Source organism: Corylus avellana, chromosome ca11 (assembly GCF_901000735.1).
Source record: "Corylus avellana chromosome ca11, CavTom2PMs-1.0".
Classification (NCBI taxonomy): domain Eukaryota; kingdom Viridiplantae; phylum Streptophyta; class Magnoliopsida; order Fagales; family Betulaceae; genus Corylus; species Corylus avellana.
The window spans coordinates 6,846,451-6,863,131 of record NC_081551.1 but is presented as its reverse complement, the minus strand read 5'-3'; the positions used below and the strand labels follow the sequence as shown (position 1 = coordinate 6,863,131).

General features: G+C 35.0%; 1 protein-coding gene and 1 pseudogene across 1 annotated transcript; both read right to left on the bottom strand.

Moving 5' to 3' along the window:
* Positions 1-129: 129 nt before the first annotated feature.
* Positions 130-9,706, bottom strand: LOC132164965 (G-type lectin S-receptor-like serine/threonine-protein kinase LECRK3; annotated as a pseudogene).
* Positions 9,707-14,308: 4,602 nt separating this feature from the next.
* Positions 14,309-16,681, bottom strand: LOC132164964 (G-type lectin S-receptor-like serine/threonine-protein kinase LECRK3). The gene has a single exon (XM_059575482.1). It carries the CDS (start codon positions 16,679-16,681, stop codon positions 14,360-14,362), a length of 2,322 nt encoding a protein of 773 aa, XP_059431465.1. The 3' UTR covers positions 14,309-14,359.

The following is a 16,681-nucleotide window of genomic DNA, read 5'->3' as shown; positions in this document are numbered from 1 at the left end:
CTACTGCATAATCCAGCAGCTTAAAATAGAGGATTGACGAGATGCATACGCAAGGATCACATGAATTTAAAGCTTACAGAAACTTCATAACGTCGTTATACAAATTACGAGGCTCAATCACTTGATAGTCTATATCGTACTTAGAAAACAATCGGGGCTAGGAGGAATTGGAATATCAACCGTCCCTTCTAACATAAGTAGAACCTTCTTCATTGAGGGCCGGAGTGATGGCTCATCCTGAATGCACCAAATTCCTAATTTAACCATTCTGTCCACTTGCTTCTTGTCAGCCTCTTCATCTCTAAGTAATTTACCTAGGTCGCCAGCTTCAAAACAATGGTAGGCCCATTCTTCAAGAATAGCTTCTTCCTTAGGTAAATTCCAATCCACACTTTTTCGACAACATATGATCTCCAAGAGCACAATTCCGTAACTGTAAACATCTACTTTTGCTGTGATGGGCAGTTTCCGATGCCACTCGGGTGCAACATACCCCCTTGTTCCTCTGATGCCAGTAAAGGTATTTGTTTGGTCTTGCTTCAACAGCTTTGCCAATCCAAAGTCAGAAATTTTTGCACACCCGTATTCATCCATAAGAATGTTCTGAGGCTTTATATCACAATGAATGACCTGTTGCTCACACTCTTCATGGAGATAAAGAATTCCTCTTGCTACATTGCGAGCAATTCTCATTCTTTCATCCCAACAAGGTTGTTTTTCTGGTGTGAAGAGTACATCTGCAAGTGACCCGTTGCTCATGTACTCATAAACCAAGAGCCTATGAATTCCATCATGACAATACCCGAGCAGAGGGATAAGGTTTCTGTGATGCGTTTTCCCAATAACTTTCATCTCAGTCTGAAACTCTCTTTCCCCTTCGGCCAACACTTTCTCTAGTCTTTTAACAGCGACAACCTTCTGGCCATTTGACATTGTCCCTTTAAAAACTGCCCCAAATGATCCTCTACCGACCTCTTCTTTAAAACCATCTGTTGTAAGATATTGAATATATATAAATGCTAACTAACAATATAATTAGCAGCGGAAATTTAATATATATATATATATATGTATATGTACCTCCAGCCATTGCTTTGCTCAAGCAGCTTGAAGAATGACTCCACAGCAATCAAACTAAAACTAAACAATTTTATTGAGAGGTTCTTCTGACCTATGCCTACCAGTGAGTGCCAATTGATGGAATACACAGGCCTTATTTATAGGTAGGTCAGGGGACCCTCAATTAGAGCTGTTACCTTAATTATTCCTCCCATCAAGGAATAAAAAATCAATCAATACAGCTAATTGATTCCACAAACATTAAATCATTAATTAAATCAAATACTTGTTCCACAAGAATTAAATCAGTGATTTAATTCAGAATATTTGATTGAAATCAAATACTTGTTCCACAAGAATTAAATCAGTCATTTAATTCATAATATTTGATTTACATAATAAGCTTCAAATTGGAATAGAATATTGAACACCGTAATTTTATAATTACAATAATATATGTGATATAAGGGACATACTTAAATGGAATTTCTTACATTCTCCCACTTGGCCCTTATGACACATAAATTCTTTATGGTGTTCAGTTCTATGATTTGGCCAATACTTTATCTATTCCAACCATTCATGGAATCCTCCCACTCATTCAAGGAATACTACACACGAATCATGGCGGTAAAGCTTTTATGTAATAAGCCGTCCCTTCCATGTATCACGATGTCTAATACCTCCCTAAATGAGTACTTTATGGATAATGTACTTTATGAATGAACTTCCTATAAGTCATTCGGGTCCAACTTTAATTTTATCCCCACGGATAAGAATAATATATGTGTGCACAAAAATCTTTATAACATAACCTTTATGTCTATAGACCAATTAAAGAGAAACTAAGCACAAATGAATTAATGAATCTCATATATTCCACATGACTTTATACTTTCTTTACCGGTAAACCTTTAGTCATGGGATCCGCAATCATTAATTCAATACTTATATGCTCAATAGACACTTATTATCACTTAATGTTCTCTTTCATAGTAATACTTTATATCGATATACATACTTCTGTTTCTACTCAGTTTATTCTTAGAAAAGATAACTGTAGTAGAATTAAATCAAAAGATCTTTATGGGTCTAATTATAAAATCGACAATCTTGAGACCTTTAACAAAAAATGTCTCAACCATAATGCCTGTGTAATTAATTCACAGCATATAATGACTTTTGCTTTCATGGTAGATGTAGTAACTGTAGTTTGCTTACTGCATCTTCAGTACATATATACTGAAGTTGATTCTCTACTATCTACACATTTAGCAAAAATCAAACCTGAAAAAACACCACCAAATGGTAAGTGTATCTGTAGTTCTTGGTTCATTGCATATTCCACAATACTATATTGACCCAATAGTCCAACTGCTATTTCAATGCCAGGTCTAATATAGACCTGTGCATACACATGCAATATCTGTCTTTGTTCCAATACATTTTGGGACATTATCCCCCTTAATAATAGGTGCTACTGAAGATTCATAGTTCTTCATTCTGAATCTCTCCCAAAAACTTTAGTGAGATGAACTTTATGTAGCAAACATAAATTAATGCTTGCAAGCAAAATATTATCTATATACAGGACTAAAAGAAATGTAACTTTACTCCCACTGACCTTAAGGTATATTCAATGATTAACAAGGTTCTCAAGAAACCTATGTGAGGTAATAACCTTGTAAAAATTTTGTATACCATTGATGAGAGACATATCTTAGTCCATTAATAGATATCCTTAATTTGCAAGCTTTCTGACTGTTATTAATAAAACCCCTTAAGTTGTCTTATGTACACCTCCTCCTTAAGATCCTTATTCAGGAAAATTGTTTTTCACATCCTTTTAATATAGCTCTAAAACAAAATGAGCTACTCATACCATGATAATCAATGCCTTCCTTTTGAGTAAGATCATTGGCTACAAGTCTAACTTTATATAGTTCAACATTACCCGGAAGCATCCTTTTAGGTTTTATAAACCCATTTGCAGCCTATGGCTACAACTCCCTTTGGTAAGTCAACAAGATTGCAGACTTGAATTTTAGCCAAAGATTTCATCTCCTCCTTCATGGCATTGAAACACAATGTGAAGTTATCTCCACCCAAAAAGATGTGAAAACAAATTTTTGATCGTCCTTAGGTCCGACATAAAAATCAGACTCCTAGAAGTATACAACATAATCACTAGAGATTGTTGGTCGCCTTATTTTAGAAAATCTTCTTAATCTACTTCATTTACTTTTGACAAAGTCTGAGTAGGTTCATTCTGAACTTGTTCCTTATGAGTTGACTGTTTCTGAAACCGATTGTGTTTGAAGATAATCAATTTGAATTTTCTTAAGCACAATCAAACACCCTTCATGTGAAGGGGCTTCAGTCAACTCTTGTGCTTCCTCTAATTTAATCCCTTAAGGATAAGCACTCCCATTAAGTTCAGCGTTCTCTAGAAATTTTTAATATTAGACTCAACAATTCTAGGACTAAATGAAGAACAGTAAAGCCTAAACCCCTTGGAGTTTACTATATAACCTATAAAATTCCGCTAGTTGTCCTTAAAGCTAATTACCTTAGGTGTGGATTATAAATCCTCACTATAGCAAGACAACCCCATATGCGTAAACAATTTGAACTTGATTCCTTTCATTCCTTAATTTAGGTGTCTTATGGACAACTCTGATTGGAATCGAGTTAAATGTATACACAGCGGTTTTCAAGGCTTCACTCTATTAGGAGAATAGAACATTACCTTTCATGTCCCATTTTCGTGTACCTACCATAATACTATCTGCCTCTATCAGATCTTACGATCTTGATTTTCTTTTGTTTTGTTTCTCTACTTCTACCTTATAGGTACTAGAAGCATTAATGCTCAAACCTTATGATTTAGAAGATAGAGATACATAAACCTTATATGGTTATTACCGGAAGAGATAGGATATCTCTAACCATTTAGGCAAGAAGTATGGAAAAGGTTACACTTGTACATGATCTCAAGAATTTCAAAAATCCTTTTGTTGGCACCTTTAGTGGTATAGTTGGTCTGCTTTTCCTTAATGCTGTCCACATAAATACCAAAGGTAGTAAATTTCAAGAGTCGTAAAAACTCTATCATTTATCGACATTTTATTCTTTATAGAGATATATTTCAATCTCCAATGCCATAACATAGAGGATTTTCTCATTCATAAGACTCTCCTTTATGTCAACATTTATATGCAGGGATTAATTTTTCAAAAATTGGGATCTAGATTAATTTTAAATAGACCATTAATTTAATATTCCACCAAAAAAAAAAATTTAACAATATTCAAATTTGATTTTAACAAACTAAAATAGAAATTAAATTTCTAAAATAATTGTGGAATATATAAAAACATTATTAAGGTCAAAATGACATAACTGATTTTTTAAAAATTAATCTATAGATCCCAACAACCTCCAATTGTAAATAAGTATTATTTAGAAAACCCTGCATTATGTTGACAACGTGGACTGCTAAACCAAATTTAATCCACATAGTCCTTAAGAGAGTCAATAAAAGAGATTCATGACACACTAGGTGTATGAGATTACCTTTATTTCAAGTCATTTATGATACTTTATGCAATCATGCTTTATATGCCCATAATTTTCCTTAGTGTAAGAGAAACAAGTATCTTAATTGCCATAACACTTTGTTGGCACCTTGTTCTCATTCATCAACTATTGGACATGATTGCCTATAAAGGTCTTTCCCTTAACATGAGTAACTTTCTGGATTCTCATGTTTAATCTCTCATCTTCTTGAACACACATGATCAGAAGTTGCTTTATTGATCAGTTATCCTTATGTGTGCCACAAGATATTTGAAAATTTTCATATTTAGATGAGAGAATTTAAAATAAAATTTACCACAATGACTCAAAAATCTCAACCTTTAGGGACTTTATAATGAGCTGTTATGTCCTTCATTTCCATAATGTGCTCAGGCACATTTGAAACTGTAAAAAGTTTTACTTTAAAGCTTTTCTATTAGGGTGCAGGCCAAAGCCTTATTGGAACTCACTAAATGTTCCGCAATGACCTTTCTTTGGCCATAAAACATTAAGGAATAAAATCCTAATGCTGTCCTTGATATAAGATTTCATGAACGCTAAACCTTAAGCGATTTAAATCACTACAATCGTTCATGTTTAATAATCTCATGCGGCATACTTGATTTCGTCCATACGAAACGCCAATTCAGTTTCCAAATACCCCAAAGTGAAAAGCACATTTTCTTTTCAGTCAGGAAAAAATTACCACTAGGAATTATTGGAACATAAAATACTAATAATTAAAGCAGTAGGAATACATCCAGTAACCAAGAAAAATTATATACTTTAACGCTATGAAATAACCTTATTTAAATTAACCAATGTTAATTTAATAGTAAATTTCAACCTACCTGTGGGCAAAGGTGCATCACGCATGAAATTTACTCTTTATTAATAAGACTAATAAATTTAGCATTAATAAATAAAATTTTCCGTACCTGTGGGCCTAAGAGAAATTTTATTTTCAATGTTAAATTTACTATCTTATTCTAATTAACTCATAAAAATAAAAACGTCCCTGTGGGGATTGGCAAATTAAATTTATGAATTAATTACAACACGATGCTAATTTTCTTTATGAAGTTCATATGTATAATCTTGATGCAATTATCATTATAAAATCGGGATGCTGTGGCTCTCCCAAAAATTATTATGACAATTACGACTTCATTAACATCGAATTTATTTAAATTAACCAATGCTAATTTAATAGTAAATTTCAACCTACCTGTGGGCAAAGGTTGCATCACGCATGAAATTTACTCTTTAATAGGACTAATAAATTTAACATTAATAAATAAAATTCTCCGTACCTGTGGGCCTAAGAGAAATTTTATTTTTAAAGTTAAATTTATTATCTTATTCTAATTAAATCATAAAAATAATAACGTCCCTGTGGGGATTAGTAATTAAATTTATGAATTAATTACAACAGGATGTTAATTTTCCTTATGAAGTTCACATATATGATCTTGATGCAATTATCATTATAAAATCAGGATGCTGTGGTTCTCCCAAAATTATTATGATAATCACTACTTCATTAACATCCAATAACTGTATAGATGCCACAAATAAAGTTCTCAAGAATAAAAGACAAAACCATCATGTTAGTGGGTAAACAGTATTTTTCCAAAGTACAATCGGATAGTGTCCCAGATAAGTGAGGGGGCGCACAATGGCACACTTAAGTCCCAAGACTTACCTTGCCAGAGCTTTCCGATTGCAATTTTGGATAGTACCATAAACATTCACCAACACATGAGGCTTAGTTAATTATTCTCAGGTCCAGGCATCAAACACTTTATATTTAAACAATTAAAAGAATAAATATATCCTCAAGTTCATGCATTAAAGAAACAATAATTTAATACTGAACAATTTAAATCATAAGATGAATAAAAATGTAATATTAAAGCATCAAAAACTGAATAGCCTAATGGTCTTGAAGTGACCTAAGGCCCTTTATACCTTAAGAGCCCAAGTTCTAAACCCAATGAGCCCTTTTTTTTTTTTTTTTTTTTTAACTGAATGGGCTATCGGGTTGGGCTTCCTTATTGGGCCAGCCTTTGGTTTCTATATTGGGTTGGCCCAATCGGGTTAGCCCACTTAATAAACCTTTTTTTTTTTAAAAAAAAAAAAAAAACTGAATTGGGTTTGGGTAAAGTAAAGCCCATACCCAATGGCCCAAAACCACTAGACCCGGTTTCCTTATGGGTTTGAAAACCCTACCCGAATGATAATACCCGAACCCGAAAAACTTAACACCCAAACCCGGAAAGCTAGCCCCTTGCGCCGCTGCATCTTCCCCTTCCCCATTCTCCGGTCACCGGCGCCGGTTCCTTAATGCGCCGGCCAAAAAACAGCAGGCACCCCGTGTGGGGCTGCCGGCAGTTTTTTTTTTTTTTTTGTGGGTAGCCCGGTGAAATGACCACCGTTCCGGCCAATCGGCAGCCTGTGTAGGCGCCGTTTCTGCCCATCACAGGCGGCCCCTTATGGGGCTTCCTCCGTCAACAGCTCACCTTATGCGGCCAACGCCGCTGCTGTGGGAGAGGGGGAGACCGGTGCTGCAGAAAAAAAAAAAAAAAAAATCGGCACTGCAGGTAGGGGCGTTTCTGTAGCTTGTCTCCAGTAAATTCTCATCGAAAGAGACCCAGAGGAAAGTGAAGGACCAAGGGTCCTGATCACCCATTGGCCCCACATAATTTTGTTTTAAGAAACAATACCACATGAGCAATTTTGTCAAAACAAATAAAACATATATGTACACGTGGGTTTCATGGTTGTTGAGAACAAATGGTTCTCAGTTTCAATAAGCATGGGTTTCGTACAGGGAGCATGGCAATATGGTCAAAAAATAAAAGTAAACAGACCAGTGAGTGGTCGTGGCTTTCATTCAATTTCGATATACTTTATGCTCCTCACCATGTATTTTGTTTCAATAATCAATAAACAAAATAAAGTATTATTGAAACAAAAAATAAAATTTTATAGCAGGCATATCTCAAAATTAAACTGAGCAAATATGGATTAGAGGTGGCTCTGATACCACATGTAAGCTATTGAATATATATAAATGCTAATTAACAATATAATTAGTAGCGGAAAAATTTAATATATATATGTATATGTACCTCCAGCCATTGCTTTGCTCAAGCAGCTTGAAGAACGCTCACAAAACTAAACTAAAACTAAACAATTTTATTGAGAGGTTCTTCTGACCTATGCCTACCAGTGAGTGCCAATTGATGGAATACACAGGCCTTATTTATAGGTAGGTCAGGGGACCCTCAATTAGAGCTGTTACCTTAATTATTCCTCCCATCAAGGAATAAAAAATCAATCAATACAGCTAATTGATTCCACAAACATTAAATCATTAATTAAATCAAATACTTGTTCCACAAGAATTAAATCAGTGATTTAATTCAGAATATTTGATTAAAATCAAATACTTGTTCCACAAGAATTAAATCAGTCATTTAATTCATAATATTTGATTTACATAATAAGCTTCAAATTGGAATAGAATATTGAACACCGTAATTTTATAATTACAATAATATATGTGATATAAGGGACATACTTAAATGAAATTTCTTACATCTGTCACTTTCTCAAGTTCTGAATAAGTGAACGATCGTGGAGCAAAATCGTCACTGAGTTCAACATTTCCATCACAAGAGAGTTTTCTATACCAAAAATGATTTTTATAGAACACAAATCCGGAAATTACCAACAACATGCATCCAAAAGCAACAAATGAAGCACCAATAATTAGGATGTCCACTCGAAGCTCTTTCTTGTTTTCTTTCGGCATATTTCCATTTGGAGTAGTGGGTGTAGACGTACTTACCTTGATGAGAGCTGTGTCTGAATCACTCAGTTGCCTTCTCCCATATCTTAGTGGAAGCCTCTGTTTTCGGCAGGTCCTGTCTTTGAATAGCGCAGCTTCACAGTTACAGTCGTCTAAACAGGCTTGTGCGCAAGAATCTTTGGATGGTACTAACACAACAGAATATGAAATATCTTCCCATACGGTGTTAGCCACTTCTTCCATGTTGTATGTAATATCTCCATTTTTGTTTTTGCAACCTTCTACAGTGAAACTCTTCTCGCAGCCAGCAGTCCAGTTCCCCTGTTGTACCTTTTCGAATCCCGGAAGACATACACATTCAGCCTTTTGATCATTTAAAACACAAAAACCATTTAATCCGCATAGACCCTTAGAATTGCACACATCATTCGAAGATGACCATTCCTTTGACCAGTCTCCCTTCTGTTTCAGATGATGCGAGTATATCCGGAAAATCCCATCAGCATCAAGTCTCATGAGATAAATAGTATCTTCTGTAGGATATCCTCCATCCGTTAGATTCCCAATATTGAAACTAGTAGTGTTTAGCAAATAGAGATGGGCATCAGCATCAAAGTTTAGCGTCACGTTATCTCCACTGCCACCTGTCCACGATGTATAGAAAGAAAATGGAGCTGTGTCTGGGGTACCCACCGGGTATTGAACAAGGTTTCCATCATTTTGCATCTTCAGACGGAAGATACCTGATGAATGTTGAGTTTCTGACATACTAGAAATCAGCTCTTGACCTGCTAAGAGACGTTGACCGGGTAAAAGGGTATCGGTCGCGTGCTCAAAACTCTCCCATATTATTTCTTGATCCGAATTATAGATCACGAAATTGCCTGAATTAAGCATGGAAGCCGAAGCAGACCCGAAAGAAGCAGCTACGACGGCTACCTGCTCTTTTGCCAATTGAAGGACAAGCCTGCCGTCGGTTGCAAAAAGCAAGGTAACATTGCCGGAGACAGGTGGGTCATCACGGTTTGCAGTCCAGACAACCGTCTTCTCAGGAATTCCGGCCATAAAAATCCCGACAGCGTAGGCATTGCCCTGCTTGTAAAATCCAAAGGCATAGAGACCAGAACGTGACAACCACGTAGAGTTTGTGGTGGGTGTCAGAGAAGAGCTTCGGCTTACATTAGACTGAATATGTTGAGCTGAAGCAGTGAAAAATGCAGAGAAAAGAAAAAACAGAGTGATGAAATCCATAACAAGATAATGAGATCTCTCTGTAGCTTCTCTTTTCTCCACTTTTCATTTCATATCAGAACAATTGGTTTTAGCATGAAATGCCCAAAGGACTCTCAGTGCCGGTCTCTTTCCGTCTTTCACTTACAAAGTCTACGAAGTCGAGTCAGAAAACGGAATTGTCAAACTTCTGAGAACCACGGAGGTTGACGCATCTCTCACGCTTCGCGTTACTGGATTTATGAGCTTTGAATTCAACCATCTTGCCTCTTGTTCCTCCCCCTTTCCTCTTTTAATCAGAAAAAAAAAAAAAACCACATAAATCTCACTTGTTTAATAAGTAGCTGGAACATGTAGCCTCATGTTCGAATTGAAAATTACTGCTTAGAATATAACCACGCATTGGTCGTGCATATTTATATTATAAATGAAATGAAATAAGTTAAAGTGAACCAAATCAAAGCTATTAGCCTATTAATTAATGTTTTGAAAATCACAGCTGTCAATATAATGATGATCTGAACCATCATTACCATGCTAAATGCATTTTATAAAATACTGATGCCGTTTAGCAGACTTTACAGAATTTCCATATAAATTGATTATGTGACTGTAAAAATTAGTTATTAGATTAATGAATAATTTTTACCGTCACATCATTCCGATTGATTGATAAATGTATCTTAGTCTGTTAAATAATATTACTCTTAAACTAATTATTTTTCATTAGCTTCAAATGGAGTTCTACTGCATGGAGTGTCTCCATCTGGCTTTATCCTGCTACTAGTTTTGATTAATCTGCTCTTCTTTGGATGATCTATGGCATTGTTGACGGGGTCATCCATTTTGTTTTATTCAATTAAATATTTTTATTAACTTAAAGTGTTGGAAAAAAAAATAAAGTTTTTATTTGTGTATCTTTCTTCTAAAACTCACAAACAAGTATTTTTGGTAAATGTTTTACACAATATAGTAACGCCTCTCCTGTTTAGATTTGAAATAATTCAACGGTCGTGTTTTATTACAAGAATAAAATACGTATGTTCACAACTTAAATGCTATTTGAGAGAGAATATAAGATAGAATTGAGATGATTTTTTATTTTTCTTCACTTATTAAAAAAAAAAGAATGAGAAATGCAGAAAAAGGAAAAAACAGAGTGATGAAATCCATAACAAGATAATGATATCTCTCTGTAGCTTAATTGTCAAAACTGAGTCTACTACTCTTACAGTCTTACGTACTATTGCGGGCTTTGAATTAAACTCGTTAGAACAACTTTAAATTCAGATTTCATATTAAATTTGCACAAAATATTATGCTATTACACATAATTCGCCGGACTATTTTATTTTTATTTTTTAATGTAAATCTCTCATTAGATTTGTGTGATTCATATATGAATCTTACAAATCCAATAATGAATTCATTTGTTCATTGTATGAAGGTTGGTGAACAATTCAACAAAATTTAATTATTATTTAAAACATATAAATGCATTTAGCATTAATTTTTTCAATTGTTCTCAATGAATTTTCATATTTCAAAATCGCTCCATAATTTTTTTTATCGTTGATAATTAAGTTAAAACGGTTTACTGCGCGCACTTTCATCCCACCCTTAGAATCAGTCAAAGTAAATCTTCTGGACAATCGCAGTCTTGAATTTCTAGTTTCTGGGACTTTTCCTTGCCATTTAGCCTGTGTCACACGTAACAGGAAACACAATCCAACCAAGTGACTTATTACCAAAGGATGATGCATTTAGTGCAAGGCTGACACCTCAATCTCGTCAAACCAATGACTCCAAGGAACACGTCAAAACTTTATAGAGCCTACTATATTAAGAGACCTGGTCCCTAAAGAATGGAAGAGCTATGACTATGAGGAGCATGAATGAGCAAAGCAAAAGTGAATAATCTGTGCACATGGAATGGAATGCAAATGCATGCTAAGCAAGATGGCTCAGCCAATGTGCACATTTACATGCCCTAAAATGTCTAAATCAATTAATTAATGAGAGAGGAGAATGTCCCTAAAATGCCTGGAAAGTACATGTAGGCATTTCAACAAACAGGTTATGGGCACTTTGAGACGGAAATGAAGCGCCGAGATAATTGAAGAATTAATGCACCCCAGATATTATATGAATGAAAATCAAGATGCCTAATTCATGTAGATTATCCAATGACTGCATATAGGTGAGATGCATTTTACAAACAATATTCCAAGGCAAAATGGCATGAGCAAAGAAAAATATGCCTAAATACAACAAGGATAGAGGCAACCACAATCTCGATCTCAACAATACCAAAAACTCAAACCAAAACAACATAACAACCAAAACCTAACCACAATCTAAACAAAATACATGAAATAGAATGTAGTGATGCAAAAAAGGAGATGGGAAGTGGAGTACAATGCATACCGAAAGTATAAAATGTCCGAACACCCAACATGAAATAAAGTTTAAAATGGAGCGTTTTGTCAACATAATTTTTAAATATACAATTTGAAAACATAATTTTTTTTAAAAAACGCAGTTAAGCGTCTAGCAAAATCACAGTTTGACCTTTAAAATCGTAGTTTAACTTTTAAAATGTGTGTATTCAAAAAAGCACCTTATTATCTGCGATTTGAAATCGTAGATTTTTTTATATTTTTTAATAGCAATTTTTTAAAAACCAAATCTCAAACAATTCATTCTCTGCGATTTGATTTAAAATCGCATTTTTTATTTATAAAATAGTAATGTCAAACACACTCTAAAGTAATGTTATTAAAACACAACATGCACGAAGCATGTATCACGTAACGAAGCATTGTCAACATATATTTAAAGTTTAGCGTAGCATTTTGTAGCTTCTTATTCATAATTAAGATGTTAACCTAAATCTCTAAAGCTGGAAATTAAAGTCTAAAACAGTGAAAAGAAGAAACATTGAATCCCAATTCTCTTACATTTTCTAGGGAAAAAATCACTTAAAAAAAATGTATTTAGCGCATTTATAACTGGGGAAAAAATGCCGAGAATTCTTTCTTGGCGTTTGCATTAAGTTGAGAAGAAGGGTGTCAGGATTAAATTTTCTCGGTGTAAGGTAGAAGGGTGAGAAAGTTTGAGGAAATTTCTCTGCGTTTTCCTCAAACACCGAGAAAATTCCTCGAACAATTTGAGCAATTAATTCATACATATGCTTATGCAAACAGCCAGACTTATTCTAAGCGTTGCCACCTAAAAATCCATGCTATTAAAAACTTTAACTTTCTTTCAACTCCAACCCCTTCATCTTATTATTCTTTTTATTCATCCAAAAAATAAAAAAAATACACATATTTCTCTCAAATTACCACTGCATTGTCAATGTCCCCATCAAACTATCAAGTGTGTCAATATCTCTTATAAATTATCAAAACAATGTCAATATATCCCCAATGACAAAAATATCATTAAGACAATTAAAAATAATTCTTAAAAAATAAAAAAATTAAAAAACTAAAAAATTAAAATTAAAAAAACTAAAAATAATAAACAAAAAATTAAAAACAAAGGGGGTCATTTTAATTTTTTTAGGGCTTTTTTTCGAATTTACAAGGATATTTTTGTCTTATTGAAGATTTTGTAAGGTTATTTTTATCTTTTTGCTTGCGTTGGGATACTTTTGACATTGTTTTGGTTGTTTAGAAGAGACATTGATAATGAAATAGTAGTTTGAGAGATGTATGTATATTTTTCCACAAAGAAAAAGAAAATGAGGCTAAAAAAAATAAGAGCACGAGAGTTTATAAATTGTAGCACCAAAATGATTTTTGTGATACTATACCTGCTCGAGCAAGTTGGCTGAGACAAGACGACAAGGACAAAAATTGAAGACCATGATAATTTTACATAAAGCAAGTAAACCTCAAACAACATTAATGTAATATGAGAATCTTGCACTGCTCTATTCAAATCAGTGGGGATGATAGGTTTCTGTATAAAAAAGCAAAATAATTTTGCAATGTAATGAATCCTTCATCACCAATGAAGTACAGGGTTGCTTTACCAACATGGTTTCAAAGTATTGCTAATCAAAATAATTGAAGACTAAAATCCGTGAATGGTATGCAGAAAAGAGGACATATCAACATATGTGCAACCATTAAGTTTACTTTTAATTTAGACCAAATTTTATCAAACTAACAAATATTACATCGACTTGCAATACTAAATTTTTTGAGGGTTTTGTGATACGTGAATACGTAAAGGGGATAGATGTTAAGTTCTGAAAGAACTTAGACCTTAAATTGTGAGGGAACATAGACCTTTTAGATTTTGAGAAAACTTAAAACTATTTTTCAAACTCAAGGTTTGAGATTAATTATGCTTACTTTTTATTAAAATATCATCCTTTAAATATGAACATTACAACGACTTAGACTTGGAATAAAACTACTCCCACACCCACTTGGAGATAAACCCCTAGAAAGATAACTAATAGTGTACTCAATCTAAAATAAATAACTAGATAATTGAAATACAAATAGACGCATGGTTATCTCTAATCTAAAAATAATGATAACGAAACTTATCTAAATTAATCTTAAATGAAATCTAGTTCATATTAAATATAATGTCTACTTTATCACTATGTTACTTCCCTAACCTTTTGTCATGCCCAATCAATCACATGAGAGTCTATATCGCACTTAGGAAAGAAGCAGGGCTGGGAGGGATTGGAATATCAACAGTCCCCTCCAACATAAGCAGAACCTTCTTCATTGAGGGCCGGAGTGATGGCTCATCTTGAATGCACCAAATTGCTAATCTAACCATTCTCTCCACTTGTTTCTTGTCAACCTCTTCATCCCCAAGTAATTTAGTTATGTCGCCAGTTTCAAAACAATGGTATGCCCATTCTTCAAGAATGGCTTCTTTCTCGGGTAGATTCCAATCTACATTCTTTCGACAACATATGATTTCCAAGAGTACAATACCGTAGCTATAAACATCTGCTTTCACCGTGATGGGCAGTTTTCGATGCCACTCTGGAGCAACATACCCCCTTGTCCCTCTGATGCCAGTGAAGGTTTTGGTTTGGTCTTGCTTCAAGAGTTTTGCCAATCCAAAATCAGAGATTTTTGCACACCCAAACTCATCCATGAGGATGTTATGAGGCTTTATGTCACAATGAATGATTTGTTCATCACACTCTTCATGGAGATAAAGAATTCCTTTTGCTACATTGCGAGCAATTCCCATTCTTTCGTCCCAACATGGTTGTTTTTCTGGTGTGAAGAGCACATCCGCAAGCGACCCATTGCTCATGTACTCATAAACCAAAAGCCTATGAATTCCGTCATGGCAATACCCCAGCAGACGAACAAGGTTTTTATGATGTGTCCTCCCAATAACTTTCATCTCAGTCTGAAATTCTCTTTCTCCTTCGGCCAACACTTTCTCTAATCTTTTGACAGCTACAACCTTCTCGCCAATAGACATTGCCCCTTTAAACACTGCGCCGAATGATCCTCTGCCAACCTCTTCCGTGAAACCACCCGTCACTTGCTCGAGTTCTGAGTAAGTGAACGATCGCGGAGCAAACTCGTGACTCAGTTCAACATTTCCATCATAAGATAGTTTTCTATACCGGAAATGATTTTTATAAAAAACAAATCCAGAAACTACCAACATCATGCATCCGAATGCAACAAATGAAGCACAAATAATAAGGATGTCCTCTCGAAACTCTTTCTTGTTTTCTTTCGGCATATTTCCATTTGGAGTAGTGGGTGTAGAAATACTTACCTTGATGAAAGCTATGTTTGGATTAGTCTGTGTCCTTCTCCCATATCTCAATGGAAGCCTTTGTTTGCTGCACGTCCTGTCTTTGAATAGCGCAGCTTCACAGTTACAATCCTCCAAACAAGCTTGTTCGCAAGATTCTTTGGATGGTACTGACAGAACAGAATATGAAACATCTTCCCATATGGTGTTAGACACTTCTTCAAAACTGTATTTAATATCTCCATTTTTGTTGTTGCAACCTTCTTCAGGGAAGCTCCTCTCACAGCCTGCAGTCCTGTTGCCTGGGTGTACCTTTTCGAATCCCGGAATACATAAACAGTCAGGCTCTTGATCAAATGAAGCACAAAAACTATTTAATCCGCAAAGACCCTTAGGATCGCACTTATCAAGTGAAGATGACCATTCAATTGACCAGTTTCCTTTCTGTTTCAGATTTTGTGAGTATAGCCGGAAAATCCCATCAACATCAAGTCTCATGAGATAAATAGTTTCTTCTGTAGGATGTCCTCCAGCCGTAAGATTCTTAATGTTGAAACCAGTAGCATTTAGCAAGTAGAGATAGCCATCAGCAGCAAAGTTCAGCGTCACGTTATCTCCAAGGCCATTTGTCCCAGATGCATAGTAAGCATATGGAGCCGTGTCTGGAGTATCCACCGGGTACTGAACAAGGTTTCCATCATTTTGCATCTTCAGACGGAAGATACCCGTTGAGTGATCCGTTTCTGAAATACTAGAAAACATCTCATGACCTGCTAAGAGACGTTGACTGGGTAAAAAGGTATCAGTCGGGTAATCAAAACTCTGCCATATAATTACCTTCTTGGAATTATAGATGACAAAATTGCCTGAGTTAAGCATAGAAGCTGAAGCAGACCCAGAAGAATCAGCTACGACGGCCAGCTGCTCTTGTCCCATTTGAAGGACAAGCCTGCCATCGCTTGCGAAAAGCAAGGTAGTATTTTTGGGGACTGGTAGGCCATCACGGTTTGCAGTCCAGACAACAGTCTTCTCTGGAATTCCGGCAATAAAAATCCCAACAGCGTAGCCATTGCCCTGTTTGTAAAATCCAAAGGCATAGAGACCAGAATGTGACAACCACGTAGAGTTTGCGGTGGGTGTCAAAGAAGAGCCTCGGCTCACATTAGACTGAATTTGTTGAGCTGAAGCAGAGAAAAATGCAGAGAAAAGAAAAAACAGAGTGATGAAATCCAT